The sequence below is a fragment of the Uloborus diversus genome, chromosome 4, assembly GCF_026930045.1.
Source record: "Uloborus diversus isolate 005 chromosome 4, Udiv.v.3.1, whole genome shotgun sequence".
Lineage (NCBI taxonomy): Eukaryota > Metazoa > Arthropoda > Arachnida > Araneae > Uloboridae > Uloborus > Uloborus diversus.
The window spans coordinates 71,757,242-71,777,763 of record NC_072734.1 but is presented as its reverse complement, the minus strand read 5'-3'; the positions used below and the strand labels follow the sequence as shown (position 1 = coordinate 71,777,763).

The window sequence follows — 20,522 nt, the reverse complement described above, 5'->3', positions numbered from 1 at the left end:
ACTGCTTAAACTAAATAGGTGCTTTGTACTCAGTAAAATATGCTGTTATTAATTATAGGAAGCCTTACTATTGGGTTATTAAACATAAAAAGGCTATCAAAAATTTTTCTTTCCTTCAAGTATTTTACTTCTGCTTAACTTTCTCCCCTCTTTTTCGAAACTTCGCCACACATTCCTTCACTGGGAACAAAACTATGCCAAACGCCTCTGATTGACAGACCCCCAAAAGGGGTGTAGTGCGTTTCATTCATTTTCTCCCTGCGTAGGCGTGTGTGAAAGGATTATCAACTGCGGGAAGTAACTGGAGGGGGAAGGGAAGGACTGGCACAGACGTTGTACCACAGCCGTAGGAAGAGAGCACTTTTTGTCGGTACAGCATATGTACCGCCGTTGGCTAAAGGATACTACTACGAAATACATGTATACAAAGGTAAATTTCCGAATATGCCTCTGCAACAGATGACAAAAAAACATAATAATAAAATATAGATTAGGATGCAATGAAATGGAAGTTGCAAACGATTTAAGACTTACTCGCTTTAAATAAATATAAGATCAAAAACTCGAGCACGAGAACCAAAATCCAAACACGCGGGCGAAATTTCGAAGATTCGAAGTATAACCGGTTACAGATTCAAAAAAACAGAGAAATCCTGTATTTTATTACGAACAGTTTTTTTCTGTAAAAAATACGGATAACTTCTTCAAAATTTACAGTTTTTTTTTACAGTGTACACAGTTAAAACCGTCGAGGAGAGATAAAATGAAGGGAGTGAAGATTTTCATTCGTGAAACAAAGACACCAAGTCACGTGACAGATTTTAAAGCGAAGCATTAGAAGAAATCAGGTTTTTTCACTACTTTATCGCAACACGTGGCAACCGTTCGTCGTTGCTACGTCACGTGACTTGAGATCGTTTCCCAAGCTTTTGCTAAGCGAATGATTGGACTAGCTCCCTCCATTTACTAATTCCTGCTCTAAGGTTAAAACATTACCAGATAGATGGGGCACAAAACCGAGTAAATGTTTCACTCTTTCACTTTGCCCCGCTATTTCACTTAACCCACACTCCCCTACTTTTGACTTTTGTTACAGTTTTAAGGAGTGATGGCCCCCTCCAGACTCCCTAAATCAGACTTTCTTGAAAATTTTAGTCTTGCCGTTCTCCCATAAGAGTTGAATTAAGAAAGAGCGAGCCCGAAAGGAGCTCAATAATATCGCGCTTTCTTCTCAGCATTCCGTACTTGAATCTTTCTCACTGACGTCTTAAAGAGGTTTTCATTTATTACTTTTCTTGTAATTCCAGGTCAGTTGACTATAACAAAGCGACATAATTATTGAAGTTGAAACTACAAGGACAGGTACATTTACGAGAAAGCAGCGAATACATATACCAATCTCGCCTCAGGGTAAACATACAATCTGAAATATTTAATTACATCTAGTAAGAAACGTTAATTTATTCGCCGAATAAGGAAGCATTTGAAGCAGCTCTTGGAATTTTCCATTGTATTTTTAAGGAGAAATGATATACCATGTAGGGGAGAATATAAAAAATTAATAATTGGATTTACTCATGGAGAGTGTATATTATTTATTATTAGTAATTCAGTCCTTCAGTTTTTATATTCAAAAATTTTCTTTCCACCAGTGAAATCTGTAGGATATTTAACGTTTCTTACGAAAATTCGTAATTTTTGCATTTAATTTTATTTAATGCGTAATTTTGACGTAACAGAAAACACAGCCAAGTGAAATAGTTTAGGTAACTCAACTGTTTCAAATGAACAAATTGGAAATTTGTTTTTAAAATTACAGTATATAAAGAAAGAACATTGTATTTTATGATAAAACTTGCATTGAAATATGATTTTTTATTTTTATCCGTAAATTTGTACGTTAATAAAAAGTGGAAATTTTTAACTTTTTGTCCCCACATTTCACTTTTTTGGGGCAAGGTGAAACAGAAAATATTTTTCTAATGAGGTATTTTATATTTGTCTATTAATGATATATTTCATTAAATGAATGATTAAAAAAGGAAGGGGGTGAATAGCTTAATGGATAATATTAATGAAACAATAAATAAATGAGAAGGAATAAGGGCGTGAACAAAAACTGAATGAATAACTATAAGTGAATGAATGAATAAGTAAATGAATAAATAAATCAATAAGTGAATGAATGAATGAATAAAGGAATGAGTGAAAAAATGAGTGAATGAATGAATAAATAAGTGAAATATTAAGTAAAGGAATGTATATGAACTAATTAATAAATAGATACTTAAATAATTTCTATATGATTCAATAACAAAACAAAATGAACTATTTCACTTTGTCCCGCATGCACTTAACAAATTGCTTAAAACAAGACAGTCATTGCTACGACAATATGTCTCCCTTCTTCAAAATTCATGTGGACAAAATTTTTATGTAATATTTTTAAATTCATGAAATCTACCTTAGTACTTGTTCTTGAAACAATGTGATAATTCTCATGGCGCAATTCGAAAAAAAAAAGAAAGAAAGAAAGAACATCCAGCATTCATTTGAATTTTGACATCTTGAAATCAACTTGTTTTTCGCAATCACGAATTATGATAGGATCCTACTTGTTGGGTTTCTTGTTTCAACAAATGAAATGGAATGAAAATGGCCAAGACATTTGCACCCGTCATATTATGACAGGTGATTTTCTATAATATGTAATACGAGGCATATCTATTAGAAAAAGAAATGATGATTAGGATACGGTGATAAAGATAAAGATTTTACTGCCAATATCCAGCAGTACACTTATCATAGAGATTATTTACAGCGTATAACGAAATGTAGTTTTATTTCTTATCAGTTCTGAACCATTGGAATTAGTAATCTGAAAGTTTTGTTTCCGATGAAGTTTTGCTGTTTACGTTTATTTATATATGTGTTTTTTTCCTGAAAAAACGTAATTTTTCACAAAAAGAAACCTTTTATAAATGTAAAGTCAGTTTCAGTTATGCCCTGAAAAATTATAAATTAAATCAAATCTCAGACGATTTGTAACATTGACGACGAAAATTTCGCTCTCTATATAAATATTAAAAACCAACCGTCGTCATGGTAATCTGAAAAATCAGAACAATGTAAACTTTGGTCAAGTAAGACTAATAAACAATTCATGATTGTTCAAAAAGTGCGTTTGGAAGTGCTCTGAAAGGAGTTGGCGAGTTATTCCTATGCTGATCAAATTGTACTGCTGCTCATAAAGTAACGAACTTCGTCCCGCGAAGAGAAAAACCATTCCATTTTCTCTACTTTGATGCTCTTAAAAGAACAATGATCTAAAAATAAAACTAGCTTCAAAAGATTGAACCAGTTGATGAGAAGCGATCACGCCCCTGTTTTGTAACGTCAGGTAATGAAAGATGATGTCAGCACGTTGTTTCAAAGGCTACGTCATTTGTTTCTTTACAGTTCTTACAGCATTGTCACAATCTCTTTCCCAATTTACCTATTTATTTTGATAAGCGGATTTTTTTTTTTTTTTTTTTTTTTTTTTTGCTCCGTGATTTGGTAATTAAAAGAAGTGCTGTTGAAAATAGATTGACCATGAAAAAAAGAAAGAAAGAAAAAAGAAGAAGAAAAAGAAGACAGAACCGTGATAATTCTGACTACTCCGCAATTTATTTTTCCTGAAAAAAGCTTCACGTTCCCCCGACATAACTAAATGAGCAATGAAGAAAAAACTTGCATTAAAGTCATTTAGGGAAACTTTGGGTTGTATTGATTTTTCCCTGTATAGTGCTTTATTTTTCCCCATCTAAATGAGTGTACAGTGAAGAAAAAACTTGCATTGAGGTCACTTAGGGTAACTTTGGGTTGTTGTGTTTTTCCCCATATAGTGCGTAATTTTTTCTCGATATAAATAAGTGTACCATGAAAAAAAAAACTGAGCCATTGAGAATAACTTTTCTTTTTAACAACAAGCCCGACATTTCGATTTTTCTCTTGGAAGGAGGGACAATTCAATATAAATAATATAAAAAAAACTACTTCTACTTACATGTAAATACATTAAATTAATATTTTTCCTGAAAATTCCATTTATACCTCCACTTGGTTTTTTTAAATTATTACTATGACAAATGGGCAGTAATATCGCACTGATTTATACGAATGTTTTATTACTGTTGCTGATTTTTATATTTTTCTTTTCAGACTTTTCAATCCTTCCAAAAATGAAGTTGTTGCCGAACGAAATTTGATTCGTCCATAATACGTAAAGATGCCATCGACAGACCGTTACAGTAGTCCTACCAATACCAATCAACCAACAATTACTCGGACTGTAACTAAGAGCGTGGTTCCTGTTGGATCTACAGATCTTGTGGTAACTAGTTAGTCTTTTCCAGTAATGTTCTTACAGGTTTCAAAATTAGCACTTGTGTATTTTAAACTTGGTTTAACTGCCGATAGTAACACTGCCAAAAATACCGTTTCTCATTGTTTGCACTTGCTCTGAGAATGCTCGCTACTTTCCTTTTTCATTCTTGCTCTCAGTGTGCAGGTGCAAAACATAAGCAATAGAAATTTTGTCGCTGCTACTTCTTGTCCGAATTCAGCCTTAAAGTTATGGTCAAACCAAAGCACTGTATCTTACCTTGTAAAGGGTGTTTTTTTTAGAGGTATAGAACTTTAAGTTGGCAACACTGTTTGATATGTGTGCCATTTTGATAGCTGTCACATGTTTTGTGTTCAGTTCGGTTTGCATTTTCATCATGAATAAACAACAAGGCGGTGCAATATGCCACACAGCGCACGTCACAATTGATTTATTGAAAGAAACGTTCGGTGAACGAATAATTTCGCGTAATGGACCCGTGAATTGGCCTGCAAGATCATTCGATTTAACACCGCTGGACTACTTTTTGTGGGGCTACGTGGAGTCTCTGGTCTGCACCGATAAGCCACAGACGATTGACGCCTTGGAAGAGAACATTCGCCACATTATTACTGACATACGGCCTCTATTGCTGCAAAAAGTGAGAAAATTGGACTTTAAAATCGGACTTTCTCCGAGCCAGCCGAGGTGGCCATATGCCAGAACCATATTTAAATAAAAATGGCAAAAAATCATCTTTCGAATAAAGCAACATTAATAGCAATTAACAACATTTAACTGTATAAAGAATAAATACCTTTGTGCTGAGAATTGAAAAAACAGTAATCCAACGTTGTGCTTAATAACGTTGGATTACTGACTTTTTAACATTTAACTGTGTTTTATTTGAACCTAAAGTTCTCTAACTCTAAAAAAAAACATCCTTTACATACATGTAATATCTTATATGCGTGAGAGTTATGTTTGTTTTTCTAGAAACTGCAATTTCTATGGACATTATTGCCAATATCGTTGGCATTGCCATACATAAAAGCGAAAAAACAATCTGAGGTGCTGGATGGGGGGATGCTCTGCTCCTGGTATGGATAAAAAAGAAACATCTGTCTTTAGTCTCCCATCCAACCAGCTAAAAACCACATGTTGTGATAGGCACGGGTAACCTGTAGTATATATTCATTAGTCACTAGCTTAGCTTAAGTATAATAAGTTCATGGATACAGTGGCGTAGCTAGACCCGACTTTCGGGGGGGGTTACTTCTTATATATATATATATATAATATATATATATATATAATATATATATATATATAATATATATATTATATATATATATATATAATATATATATATATATATATATATATATATATATATAATATATATATATATATATATATATATATATATATATATATATATATATATATATATATATATATATATATATATGTATAATCGCTTGGAATTTTTTCCTTTTCTTCCTTTTTTTTTCTTTCTCTTCTCTCTTCTTTTTCTCTTTTTTTTTTGAGACTAACTTTTCGGGGGGGGTTTTGTCCCCAAAACCCCCCCCTTAGCTACGCCCCTGCATGGATACTTGGCTGCATGTCTAAACAAGAAAAGAATATCTTAAAACGCTAGTTTTTGAACACAAGCCACAAGCATCTTTCTACGTGAATATTTCGTATCCTTTTATGAAGGCCGTGAGAGGTTATAGAGGTTCACCCCCCCCCCCCCCCAAAAAAAACCCCGTAGTTTCTTTTTTTTTGGCCATAATGGAAATAATATACATGTAAGATCTGTTATGATCAAACCACAGTCTCGGAAACAAAATTGAGTTCAACCTTCGTCCAATAAAATAATAAAACGAATTTAATATGATTTTTTTCAACAGCCGAAAGTAGTTTTTTTTTTTTTTGCTAATTAATGTTCTTTTCTTTTTTTTTTTTTTTTGCTTTGAAACAGTTGCTCTAACCGTGAAAAAGGAACAAATGAAAATCGAACCTATAAATATTTCCAATGCTGGCTCCTTATTGATAAGTCGTTTTTCTGTCACGTTTTCCAGTGAATTTAAAAGTAGCCTATTTTAGATCTTAATAATCACCTTTGTTGAAGAGAAAATCTAAACCTTCCTGATATGCTTCTTTGTGTTAGTTTCTCCTAAATCTTCCAGTATCTGTCAAAAAATTTCATTAACATAGCACAAATGGGATGGAATAAAATCGAAGCGGTTAGTATTTAATTTGAAAGTGAAATTCTAGATCATTTTTTCTAAACATCAATTTATTACTTCTGTCTCTGTAATTGTCAATTGTCTTATATTATCACGATGAACATTATATTTCAGTAAAGTAATCATATATTATTTGGAGAAAAATTAGGTCTAATTTTTAAAATGAAACATTTTTATTTCTGCTCTGGTAGTATTTTGCTACGATTACCACATTCGCATGTCGGAATAAACAGTTGCCTACAACCCTTTAATGCTTCTTAATATTATTGTTTAGTTTGGAGAATATAAAAGGGTAAATATAACTTTCGAGTCAAAAGCAGAACGATATATATACTAGGTAATTTAAAAAAAAATAGTGGGGTTTCATAAAGCTATCGATTTGAGAATATTAGACAAAATTCCCTCTGGTGGAGCTTGAATGAAAAAACGAGTTGTAAAGTTTCATTTGGCTACCTTTGGATAACTCTTCTTGTTATCGAATGTGCCTCAATTGTTATTTATTATTCAGTTAATCAAAACGGGCATTATATAGAGGTGATTTAGCACTTTATAATTGCCTCCGCCCCCCCCCCCAAATCACCAGACCTAATTCCATGTGATTTTTCTCCTGTGCGGATCTGTAGGATACTGCGTGTACACCCCTCTTCCATTATCTAATCCTATCTTGACGAACTGAAGAATTGAATAACTGCATCAATTCATTCTGTGACTGCGTACATGCTACAAAGTGTACGATAGGAATTTGAGTACAGATGTGATATCATTCAGGCTTATAGGAAAGATTTAAGTATGCAAAAAAAAAAAAAAAAAAAAACATTTTTGTACCATTTGTATGCTTAGAAATAGACTCGTTTGAAACTCCACCATTCTTTTTGTATTACCCTTTAAGTTCTGACTTAAAAGCTTACAGAGTTAAAAGAGATCAGACCTTAAAACTTTCGAAATAACTGGTCCAAGCAAGTATTCCGAAATGTCTGGCGCAAGTCAGAAATTTACCCGCATTCTCACAAACAAAAGATGGAGGATAAACCACGAGTACACATTGTGTGGTTTATTTGCATACATAGGCGGAAACCTGAGGTTGAGGTGAAGGCATTCCATCCGCACCCATCTTCATTAGGTGGTAATGATTCTTCTGTTTCTTGGGCATTTTGCCAATCAGGAAGACACGATTACCATTGAAATGCCGCGACACGCCTGAACTATACTAAAGTTCATTTTGTGGTGTTAGTTTAAATTACGTAAAACAGCCGCCTTTCCGTTGTGTTGTTAATCCCACGAGTCTGCTTAAGTGAGCATGAAGTGCATGAAAGTTCATCACATCTATCATAATGGATCTTTTCGCTCAGCCTTCAGCTCTTTTTTATTACGCTAATTATTCACTAGATGTAATATAACCATTTGTTAAACAGCGATAATTGTAAAAATAATTGTTATTATTACTGCCATTATATATTGTCAAGTCATCCTTTGTCTTTTCATGTCAAACCAAAATTCTTTTTGTTGTACCATATGAATGATCTTGTGTTTTACTAACACAATTTCTTCCGGACTTCGATTAAAATATACAAATCAATTAATCCATTAATAACTATTTCATACGGTTAGACTTTTCAAGTAGATATTTTATGGTACAAACTAAGTTATGCACTTAGAAGTCACATCAGTAAAGCTAATGTTGGGCAGAGGGATTTGTGTGAAAATTTTTACTATGTTCCATACTAATTCAAAAGGTTTTGTACTGAAAGTAGGGATGCACCGATTAATCGGCCACTTTTCCGATTGTTTTTTATCGGCCAAATTATGCCGATTAATCGGCGGAAAAAAATATTTAAAAATTATTTTTAAAGTTAACTTTAACAAAAAAACTATGATGAATACATTTATGAACAATAAATAAACGTAATTTGCTGCAAATATTATTTTAGAACTGCAGTATGAAAGTGTACAGAGTAAAAACAGATAGTAGTGCGTAAAACTGAATGAAATACTAAAGAATAATTCTCACAGTTGAAATTCACATGACACAACAAAGAATAATTAAAATACTGTACTTTTTAAATTGGAATGCGAAAATTATTTATCCTTACTCTTTTCATACCACCTGCCTCGCAGCTACTTTTTGTTTTCATGCTATTAATGTTATTTCTATTTCTCTTTTGAAGGACAGAAAAGTAACAAAAATAAGCAAATGTGTATATGATCCCACTGGAACCTCCCCTTAACTCATTTGTTTTATTTCTTAAAGAAAATCAAGACCATTCCCTAAAGCTTACGATGATACCCTAACCCCAAATTTTGGTGACACAACTTGATTTTCAGTTATTTTGTTCCTCGTAGCTATACATATGATTACATCATACAGCTTACTATTTAAATTATTAATATTTGATTCAACAAAAAAAAAAGTAAAAAAATGAAGATGGACAATTTTTACTTTTTTATATTTTTTTACAAACTGCTGGTTGAAGGTTGAAGAAAAAAAAACTTTTTAAATTTAATTATTTCATTTTTGATAAATGTGCACCTACAATTTTGCATCATGTTTCATGAGTCAATACTTTTCCCCTTTAGAATAGTGCTTTTAGATAACCTTATATTTTTATAATCAACTTGGATTAAATGGCTACTAATAATTTTAGAATAAATTTATATTAAAAAAACCCTCCTAAATTTGTCTGCTAACCACAGGCTGCCCCTAATATTTTTTTAAATTTCCATGCTTAAATAACATTTTGTGATTTTTAAAACATTATTATGAAAATTTGCTAACTGAAATTGCATGAAATTTTGAAATTATTTTTGGACAATTAGGAAACAGGAGAAAAATCGTCTCTTAGGAAAAAACGGTTAACTATTTCTAAAGTCAAAAAAAAAAAAAAAATAATAATAAATAAATCTATACATATAATAAAATAAGATGTTTGTGTGTGTGTGTGTGGCGCGCATCCCGAGAAAACGGTAAGGCCTAGAAAGATGAAATTTGGTATACAGGTGCAGTTTTTGCTGAAGATGTGCACCTCGGGCTTCGATTTTTGATATTTTAATTAGAAAAAAAGTTATTTAATGTTTTATGTGTGTTTTTTTTTTTTTTTGCACTTTTTACCTCACAGACCTCCGAACCAATCGCACCACACAAATATTTTTTGCACTATAAGGTAGGAGATTTAATTTTAAATGTGATGAATGAAAAAAATTTGAAGATAGAGCAATTTTTGTATTTTTAATGAATTTTTCAAAAAAACCTTTAATTTGCATTTTTCCTGGTTTTTTTTTTTTTTTTTTTTTTTTTTTAATATCATCCAGCGAGAAGTATCAAAGCCCCATTTCTAAAATTTAAGTTGGTAATAGTAAAACCATTTCACCCTCTTCAGAAGAAAAAAGTACTTAAAAATACGCCATAGTTTTTTTAAACAATTTTTTAATGCTGAACACATTATGTCTTTCCACGCATCGGTCGAAAAAAGCGTTCTTCAATCTTTTATGCCTTTGACGTCACTACTTGGATTTCGATTCGGTATTTACGATGGAATCTTAATCGCAAACAATGTTTATCTTTTGTTTTTACTATACAGCTTACTTCTACATTTTATGACGTGATGACCGCGTGTTTTCCGGCAGAGCTTGCTTTTTTTCTTTCCTTTTTTTTCTTTTATTTAGGGATGGCATTTAATTCTTTTTCCGTCCCCCCCCCCAAGCTGCAACGTTTTGCTGCATCTATATTACGTTACATTTCATAGTTATGCAAATTTAATTCAATAATAACAGATTTTTTTTTCTTTGTCAAACGCTACTTTTTGCACACTATGGGGAATTTTGAAGGTAACTTTTTTTTTTTTTTTTTGCTCTACTTAAATAAAAAAAGGTGGGTTTTTTTTGAGTGATCTTTGTTTTTATCAGGAAATGGGCGCGGAGGTTAAAATAAATAGAGATGGATAAGAAAATTTAGAGATAGATCGTAAAGGTAGATAGCCGCCGAAGGCGGCAATCTTAGCGTAAAAATGTGAATGGCACAACAAAAGATAGAGATATATTGATTAATACCGCTGCCAAATGTATTTAAACAGCCGCCGAAGTCGGCAAACTTGAAGTAAAAATTTAAATGACAAGTTAGCCAAAGAGCCGCCGTAGGTGGCTGCTTGCATAGAAAGGCGAACGGTGTAAGAAAGCGGACCGGCTGGTCGCCGCAGGCGGCTAATAAATAAATAAATATACAAATAAATAAAATAAAATAAAAGTGACGGAGGAATTGATAGCATCAAAAATAATCATTATGATAATCGACCAGAGCGTATTAATCAGCCGGTTATCAACAGCCGATTAATCGGTAATCGGCCAATTTGCTAATCGATGCATCCCTAACTGAAAGTAACTCAAAATTAATGCTTCGAACCTTTTCATATTGAACGTCGAAAATATGATATGCCGTGTCCTACAAAAGACGAATAAACGATTGAAGACTTAAAGGTAAACACGTAATGTTATCGTTTTGAAATGAACAGCTTTTGTCATTTCTTCCCTTTAGCAATAGATGTAAATTACTGCAGTGTTCTAACGGCAATACCACGTGGACAAACTTGACTAATTTCTCGTTTTGACAACTTTTCAATCCCTTCTTACGATTGCCACTCAGCGACGACTAAATTCATACATAAGCTATTTACTTTGATCGATTTAAAGTAGAAATTTTAAAGCTACAAGTCTATTTACTTTCTTGAAAGTTTCAGGTTTCATTTTTGGTGCCCATATTTCTTTGGAAGAATATTTTTTGCTTGACAACCTCAAAATAAATTCCGCGTTCACATTACAACCATCATCATTCTTGTTAGTTAGAAGATAAAATCTGAGTCCTTTTCAGGAAATTGTCCAAGTTTGCGCAAATCTTCCCAATACGAAAACGCTGGTTGAGAGAAATATACCAATAATTTATTTAGTGTTTTTTACACTAATTTTTATGGATAAAGGATTGCAATAATTAAGGAACTGCATTTGTTCACGAGGAAAGATCATTTTCCATCAACTGGTTTTTAGCTTTCCCAGTAAAAGTCGGAAAAAGAATTAAGAAGCATGAAAGAAGGTTTCATGCATCTTAAAAATATTGCGGGAAAAAAGTCAAACAAGTATAAAATATTTTAATAAATATTAAAAAATTAAAAATTTTAAAGTAGGGTATTGAGATGGGAGAAAATGTCTGTCGGTCTGCATGTCTGTCTGTCCTTTCAAAATAACTTTTGAGTGAATAGTCAGATTCGAACCTTTTTTTTTTGTTAAAAAGATCTCGGCGAGGGCACCTCATTCCCATACTTTATTTTTTGGTGTAAACAATTTTTCTTTCAATTTTGAACAGTTCAAAAAAAAAAAAAAAAAAAACTTTAGCGCTTACGGGAAAATTCAAAACAAATTTAAATTAGAGGCGAATTGGCTTCAAACAATCTTCGTAGGAAACTTTTTTGAATAAAAGCATGCATAAAAAATATTTTTTTTATTTAAACAATTTTCCGTTAGATTTTGAACAGTTCAAACCCCTTAGCATTAGCGCCTAAGGTGAAACTAAAAGTCAATATAGATCCCGAACTTAAAGGCGGATATACTTCAAACAAATTTTATTGGAAATAGATGTTGATGAGCATCTCCGTCCTCCGACTCCTAGAATTTTAAGGCAGTCAACTCTGATTCCGACTCCTGAAAATTAGTCGAACTCCTGCTCCACAATTCCGACTCTTACTCCGTAACTATGGCAAAAATTTATACACGAGGGGAATTGACCAACTCCGACTCTTGGAAATTTAAAGTATTCAACTCCGACTCCGACTCTTGTATCCCAAAATAAGTCCGACTCCGACTCCACAAACAATGGCAAAGGTGCGGAGTTTAAAGGAAAATGACCGATTACGACTCCGAGCCTTTGAATTAAAAACTTTCGACTCCCAAATCTGACTCTTTAACCCTAAAAGATCGACTCCGACCCCGCAGCCATTGTTTTTACTTTGAAATAATTATTGTTGATATGATTTGTTTTTATTTTCATACTAAGGTTTTAATACATGTATTCAGTGTTTAGCGGAGAAATTCGGAGTCCTTTATGTTTCTACATAAAAATATGCGCAAACGATTTTTTTTTTTTTAAATTTGATAATGAAAATAGGGTTGTGTCCCTCAGTCAAAAGTACTACTTTTAGTCACTCTTGGCGGGACCCGCAGAAGTCATTTTTTAACAGGATAATGCTCGGTCACACACAGCAAGAATGTCAGGGGACTTCCTCTTCCACATTTTCTTCTATCTCTAGTCTGCTCAATCCCCTGACTGATCGAGCATATCAGGGATCCTTTTACACGGTAAGTTGGACAGCGTACGAGTTTGATCAAATTAGTGGCGCCTTTACATTAAATGCGGAACGAGATGACGTAAAACATTGTACGATATTTTTAAGCCTCAATCCTCACAAGTATTCATGCTGAGGTGGCTCAACAGGCTACTAAAATTTCTATTCATTTAAGATTTTTCCTGCTATAAATGATGATTTGCTTTCATTTTTTAATCACTTTCATCAAACCAATGCTGTCCTCACGTGTTCAAAATTTCATTTTATTCTGAAAATTTCTTTGGTGCGCCAATTTTTTCCAGAAAATACTTTTGTTTGGCATAGAAAACCATGCTACCGCCTTGAAACACTTTTTAGCACTTACGCTTTGTTAATTACTCGTAAATTAACTTTTGACTTTGAAATGTATTTGCGCATTATACTTAAAAACCAAAATGAATTTGATGTTCTATTGAATCCAAAATAATTTCCTTTAGCAAGATTACAGTTAAAAGTAATGGGTTTTCCTATGCTTAGAATTAGCATGCATCTTTTTATGAGTTACCTTGACTGGGTGAACAGATGGAACAACTCATCTAAAGATAATTCGTATTACTCTCCTTGTGGGCGACTTTTGTGTGGGGAGGCGACAGAGTGTCGACGACGGTGGAAGTAACCGTAATATACTTGGATCCAGACTCATTGATTATAAATCGTTGAAAATTACCTACTGCTCGAGTCACATTTTGTGAAGATTGTAAAGCAGATACTACATATTTCTATGGGTGTCGGAGTAGGAGAAACGGAAAATCAGTTCGTTTTTTGCTCTATAGCCTTGACATCCACCTTTCGCTACCATTGTGCACACTAGAACGGACAAATGATAGAGAACGGATAATTTTCTCAAAAAGCTATGAAACTTTTTTTTCGGATGGGGATTTTTTTCTTATCGTGGTTTATATATACAGTAGCACTCCAATATTCCGATCTCCGACAATACGAATCGCTGACTATCCGAATAACCGTAAGTCTTGGGGAAAAAATAATAAGTCGGAATCGCACTGCAATTCGTAAAATAATGATTTTGTCAACACCACCTATTGTTCTTTCCTTCATTGAAGCTAGAGTAGCCGCAGCTCGAACATATTTGAGATATTGATCAGTCAAAGTCTCATGGCAATTATTGGCATCTAAGATGCAGAACTTAAAGGTACACATAAAAAGTAAAAGTCTTGCCTTTTTTTAAAAAAGAAATAAAAACTATTTTTCTTTCAAGAATGTTTTGTTCCTCCAATTTTAAACACACAGTAATGAAACAAAATGACACTGTTTGAAGAAAAATTCCAATCATCCAAATGTTTGATTTTCCCAATGAAGTCGGTCTCAATTGATTCGAATAATTGGAGTTATACAGTACTTGCAAGAGTCGGCTTTTTGATCAATTCAAACGTCCTTTAAAAGGCACAAAGGCTGCAGGGTGCTTCAAATAGAAAACAGGACGCACCAGAAAGGCCACAGGGTGTAAACGACAAAATCAAAGTACAAGGATCAACAGAGTGCGTCAAAAAGGCAATAGAATTTTCCAAGGGTGGTACGGTTTACCCTGTTTCAAATGGGCAAAGGGCAACATGGGGTATTTAAAGGGCAAATAATCCTAGAGATATCAATATACGGCGCAGGTATTGTGGATGGAACGAGTAAAATGCTCATGTCAAGAAAAGTATGCGCACATATTCAGTTAAATCACGTGACTCACTATTGACCATGATAGCAACCTGAGTATCCTAATCAACGGAGTTAAGAAGATTCATTAGAGGGGGGGGGGGTTCTACGCAAAGCTCTCACAGTGTTTCTAATCTAAATTTACTAGGGATAAGCAATTCTAAGACAAAAAATTATTAAATGAAAGATTTATTTACAAAGAGGATAATACGCTTTGTTCTTTTTACATTCTTCTCTGCTTCGTTGCCTAAGAGTTTCTAAAAGTTATTAGAGAAGACTCTACATAGAAAGGGCCGCATCAGTTCGCAAGGCTTTTCAGAATCAATCATTATTAGCAGCATACTGCCCCGCCGGGATCAAGTTTTTGAAATTATTTCAGACAAGGAGAAGCAAAGAGATGTAAGTGGCCAAACTCAAAATTTGTAGCTTACCAGCACAAATGGTAGCTGATAGCTGAACCTCTCCTCTGTTTTCGGGCAAGAGATAGTACTAGTATCTCTGGTAGGTGCTGCTGCTCAGCGTGATAAAAAAAAAATCAATGAAAGCCTACCAAGGATCTGAACTTTAAACACATATTACTCAAAACTTAAAAACGTCCTTCTACATCCCTTTGCTTCTCGTTGACTCATTTCTTCTTGCAATTCATTGTACAGGGTGTCCAGCAAAGGACTCCCTGATTTCAAAATTAGATATCTCGAAAACAAAGGAAGATATTGAAATAAAATAAATGGTATGTTTATTGTGAAATCCATTAAAATCATATACACAGGAACTCGGAAATTAATTTAAAAAATTGCCAACATGTGGCGCTGCACACTGTAATTGCAATAGAAGTCTCCATAAATAGTGCTGCGAAGAGGTTAGTTGTTTCAGCAGTAGTTGAGTCTCTCCTTAGATATGCTTTCATATACACTACAAATTATCGTTCAACCTCTTCGCAGCACTATTTATAGAGACTTTTATTGCAATTACAGCGTACAGCGCCACCTATTGGAACTTTTAAAAACTAATTTACAAGTTCCTGTATATGATTTTTATGGGTTTCACAATAAACATACCGTTTATTTTGTTCCAATATCGTCCTTAGTTTTCGAGATATTTAATTTTGAAACCAGGGAGTCCTTTGCTGGACACCCGGTATTAAATGCTTGCATTTAAATTCAACATTAATCTTTTTAGTATACGTATACATTCATTAATATGTCTTTTTTCTTTTGAAGGATCCTGATGTTGTTTTTACGAAGAAACATGGTAAGTAACGTATCTAATATATCTAAAAATATCTCTCGCTAATTTTTTACAATAAAGAATTTGCTAAACCAAATTTATCTGCAATGCTTGTGTTATGTAAGCCTACGACCTACCTTTATGTGGATAGTAAGGTAAGACAGAAAATACTATGACGCAAAAAAATTGAAACAGTTCTCGAATATTCTTTTTTGGGATGGAGGGTCCAGTTCTTTTTCAATGAAAAAATAAATTCGTAAACTTTGACAAGCTTCACAAAGACTAATGTGTGCATTTCAAAGATCTCAGCTATTTCATCTTGAAAAGGAGAAACTTGTCTCTTTAAATCTCTTTCGATTTAATTCAATGGTGTACGACTCGTCTGAAATACAAGTTTTTTTCCCCTCGAAATTTTGTGGCCGTTGCTCTTTCGCGTCCAACATATAGTTGTTCAAAATGGTCTCCATGGGAAATTTTAATAATCATAAAACGTTTTCTGATTTCAGAATTATTTCTTATTATGGATATTAATAATTAGGTGGTTTCATGTCTTAGATTTAGCAACGAAAATTGAGTTTTTTAACTCCTTAATGATCTTATTATTTTCAAGAAAAATCTTAAAGTGCTTATTTTTTGTTCAAAATAAATAAAGGTGTTTGTACGATATACCTATTTATTTTTGATGCTTGGAATATTTTTAACTTGAACTTCGATCGCTCTAGTGCGGATATATCACGGGGACGAGAAATAGGAGACGAAAGCTGAGCCCGTGATTTTGACGGGAATGTAAGCGGGATTCTAGTGATTTTTTTTATTTTAAAAAACTCGGTAGAACCGTGTGTTAATTTGATATGAATTTTTGCACTTAAGTAATAACACATTTGGTTGTTATTTTTAAGCAGGAAACTTTTGTTCATTAACACTTTAAAATTATTGGTTTTAATTAAATATATCAGCTGTCCTGTGCGGAAAAAGATGGTCGTTTTTTCGTGGCATGGCCCATTGTAGAAAATATATCTCTAAGAACATATCTGTTACACTGAAACACCTAAATTGGAGGGTGTCATCAATCACCGGTGATTCATCGGAAATATCCGGTTTTCCGCCGACGACTTTGCTAGGCAAATGTTTACATTTACTAGGTTTCGATTTTTCGCGCTAACATTTATACAAATTCAAACCAACGGATATACGTATCGCAGTGCTTATGCTTAGGGCTGTTCAATTGTAGTGTTAGATCTGCGGTAATATTTGTACCTCAACTTTTTCTCTAAATTGTTTGTTGATTTTCAAACATTTTAACTAATAGGTGTGCAAATAAATTTCTGATCATCAGTTTTTTCTTTCTTCATTGGAAAGAAATCTCTCTACAAACTGCCCGCAATGTCGTAAAAATATTATTCCATTAAAATATAATAAAGTGCTCATCTCAAACGCACCATAAACTACATTGGACAACAAAGAATGGAGAAAAAATTGAAGTCCAAAAAGTAGAAAACTGATAAGAACATCTCTTGCTTAATTTCTTCGCTAAAACTAATAAAATACAAGGAAGACCGAACTTCAACACTTTTTTTTTTTGATATTCCGACGAAACTGGAAATGACCATTTTCCTCTAACCTACTAATTTGTAACGAAATCGCAGAATAATTTCGTTTCAATTCACGTAAGAGAAACGGAAGAATGCGGTGTTATAAATTACAAGAAGAAGAATTGACCCTAAATCTCGAAAATAGCGAAATGAGGGAAAAGAAAACGTTGGCACATTCTAGTTTCTTTGAAGTGAAGGTCAAAAAGTAGCAGCCAGCAAACTTTTTATGAAAAATTACATTTATCGCCTTTTAATTTTTTTTTTTTTTTTTCAATTTTCTTGAATGTAGATTATGTTGGAAGGGAACAACTATTGTCATGACAAAATAATAAGATAAAAAGTTGCGAGAAACTTTTGTCGAAAGTAAGAAATTATGCGTTTAATATTTTTTAACGAGTTTTTTTTTTTTTTTTAGAAATACTCACCGTTTTTTCTCACACAATAATAGCAAAAATAAAAGAAATTTTTCAGAAAGCTTAATGTATAATGAAAATATCTCTAAAAAGGTTTTAAAAAACAATAATTTAAGAAACATAAAAGTTTTAAATTAAAAGAATTGAAAATAAGATTGCTAGTTTTCAAAATGTCTCTGTTCCCCTGTATTAATAATTTATAATATAAAAACTCGATTTGACTGAAACTTTTTTTTTTCTTTTCTTTCTTTTTTTTGTTCTTCATTACTTCATTGTTCTTTTGATCTACCTTCTCGTGCTTATGTTTTTAATTTCAATTTTTGGTTGAATTGTTGATCGTTCAAAAAAGTTTAACATTAGGTTCTACCGGGAAATTTGAATCCTACATAACTCATGATTTAACAAATGGATTTGAGTACAAAGTTTGAAAAGATTTTATGAAGTGAAATCTATCAGGATTACTTTTTATTTCAGCATTTTAATTCTACTGTTTAAAGAGTCCAATAGATTTCAACGGTAGAGCCCACAAGAGAAACTTGAACCATTTTTTACTTGAATTTCATTAACACTGAAAAAGAAAAAAAGCCAGCACCATAAAATCGAAAGAAAAAAAAAAAAGGTTCAGCATATGAATTTAAAGAGCTTTTTTTTTTCACCCAAAACAAAGAGAGGGGCAAGTAATTTTATTATTGATATCAGTGATTTGTTGATATATATTATGAATTTTGATTTTCAGCTGTGATAGATTTTCAGAGAAGGGGGATACCTCCACCCAAAGGGTAAAATAAAATTGCGACTGCACCGTTAAATATTTTATACCAACTTTCTTCACTTTTCCCAAAATCACTTTGCAAAATATAACTGTGACCACATACTCTATATTAAGGCTAATAGAAATTCTGGATAAAATACTTATCAAGAAATAAAACTCAAATAAAGCTTTTTTTTTCTTCAAATTCTATTGTCATTTAAAATGAAATGCTTTTATTTCAAAAAGTGCAATCCTAACATTTGTTGTTTATTTATTTTTCAGAGGAATGGACTACGAGTAAACGAATAGTGAATCACAAGACGAAACAGGTAAAATTCATAAATACTTTTACTGAAATGACATTTTTTTTATCACTTTTCATTAAGAAATAGTGAAATCCACGTTACAAGTATACTAATACAAAAAATGTTCGTTTCAGTAAAATAAATTTTCAGTCTCGATTAACTGGCCATTACATTGCTTGAAGTCCATTACAATGAATAAAATTTGCGGTCCCTTGAAGTTTGTTGTAACGGAATTTTACTGTATTTGTATTTGGTAGAACTTGACACATTCTACTACCAAAGCGACGCCAAGTTCAACTACTCAAACGGTTTGTCAATTTTGGCCGACACTCAAGTGAATGAACCGTTCGTAATTTGTTTTAAAAACTAAGGTTTCAGAAGTTTTTTGCTTAAGGAAAGAATTAAAGTTTAAATGAAGTATACTTCATTTTTAAAGCTAGTATATAATTTAAACAGTTGGTTATTAATCCCTGATTCATTTTTACGAACAACACACAGTATAAAACAAACACAAGTTTCCACTAGAAAACAGTTTTAGCTATTTTAGATCTGTGTGCAAATCGAAGCATCTGCATTCTATGGCATCTATCGCAAAAAAAGGTGCATTCCTCCAAATACTTTTCGAACTACGGCTCTGAGTAGTACCCTATATTTTCCAACAACTAAACATCTCATAAAGCAGGGGTGCCAACCTAGGGGGGAGGGGGTCATGGCACAACCTTCGCCATTGAAATTTTTATTGTGTGGTTGTTTTTAGGGGTATTTTTCGCGTTTAGGGGAAGGGGACTCTTGTTTTTGGGCGGTATGTGTGGTATTTGGGGGGTGCGCAATTGCTCTTGTGGGAGGGGGGCACTATTGCGTAAAGGTTTGCGACTCATGTTATAATTTAACTGCTGTAAGTGCATAGTTGTTTTGTAATATAGTGAAATTTGCTTAATAGAACCAACGGTTAATCGGATCAGCCGCTTATGTTAAAGAACCAAAACAAATCTCATTACACAAGCCTACTATTATTCGCTTATTGTGACCAAAAATCCGCTTAATCGGACCAAGGAACATGAGAACGAATAGGAAAAAAAAATTAAAATCGTCCGCTTGCAGCGAGTTTCAAGTATGTCAACGCACTTAATAGTTAATGTAATAAAAATTAATAATGGTTCCTTATAACTTTCAGAAATATTTGAAGAAAAAAATATTGGTTAACGAACTCCCCCATTGCATGGTAGCACAGTTCCAGCCAGAGTAAAGAAATTACATAGAGAGGCCCCTCTATACTAAGAAATTGATGCCGGAAGTTGCACCGCTGTATCCCAAGATCATTAGCTTCTTGCTAAATATCTTGAGATAAATTTTGATTCAAAACATTCCATTACTAATTCTCAATTGGTTGTTAATTTGAAGTTAGATATTCTTGCAAGTTTATGAAGCACGTTTTGAAACATTAAACATGTACTAAAATGCAAACCAATCAGCCAGCTACTTAATTCGGTCCCTTAGCGAGATTGATGAAAACTGTTCTCGAGAAGCGATCATGTTATCATAACCCCGCTCATCATTGCACCGCTGTATCCCATAGTTCCGACTTCAATTTC

General features: G+C 33.0%; 1 protein-coding gene across 1 annotated transcript in view; it reads left to right on the top strand.

The window, feature by feature from the left end:
- Nucleotides 1-4,208: 4,208 nt before the first annotated feature.
- The window catches only part of LOC129219997 (serine/arginine repetitive matrix protein 4-like), an 85,838-nt gene continuing 69,524 nt past the window's right edge, over nt 4,209-20,522 (top strand). Inside the window, exons 1-3 of the mRNA XM_054854322.1 lie at nt 4,209-4,375; nt 15,863-15,893; nt 18,908-18,954. Of these exons, the coding sequence (XP_054710297.1) occupies nt 4,271-4,375; nt 15,863-15,893; nt 18,908-18,954 (183 nt within the window). The 5' untranslated portion in view covers nt 4,209-4,270. The remainder of the gene's footprint in view (nt 4,376-15,862; nt 15,894-18,907; nt 18,955-20,522) is intronic.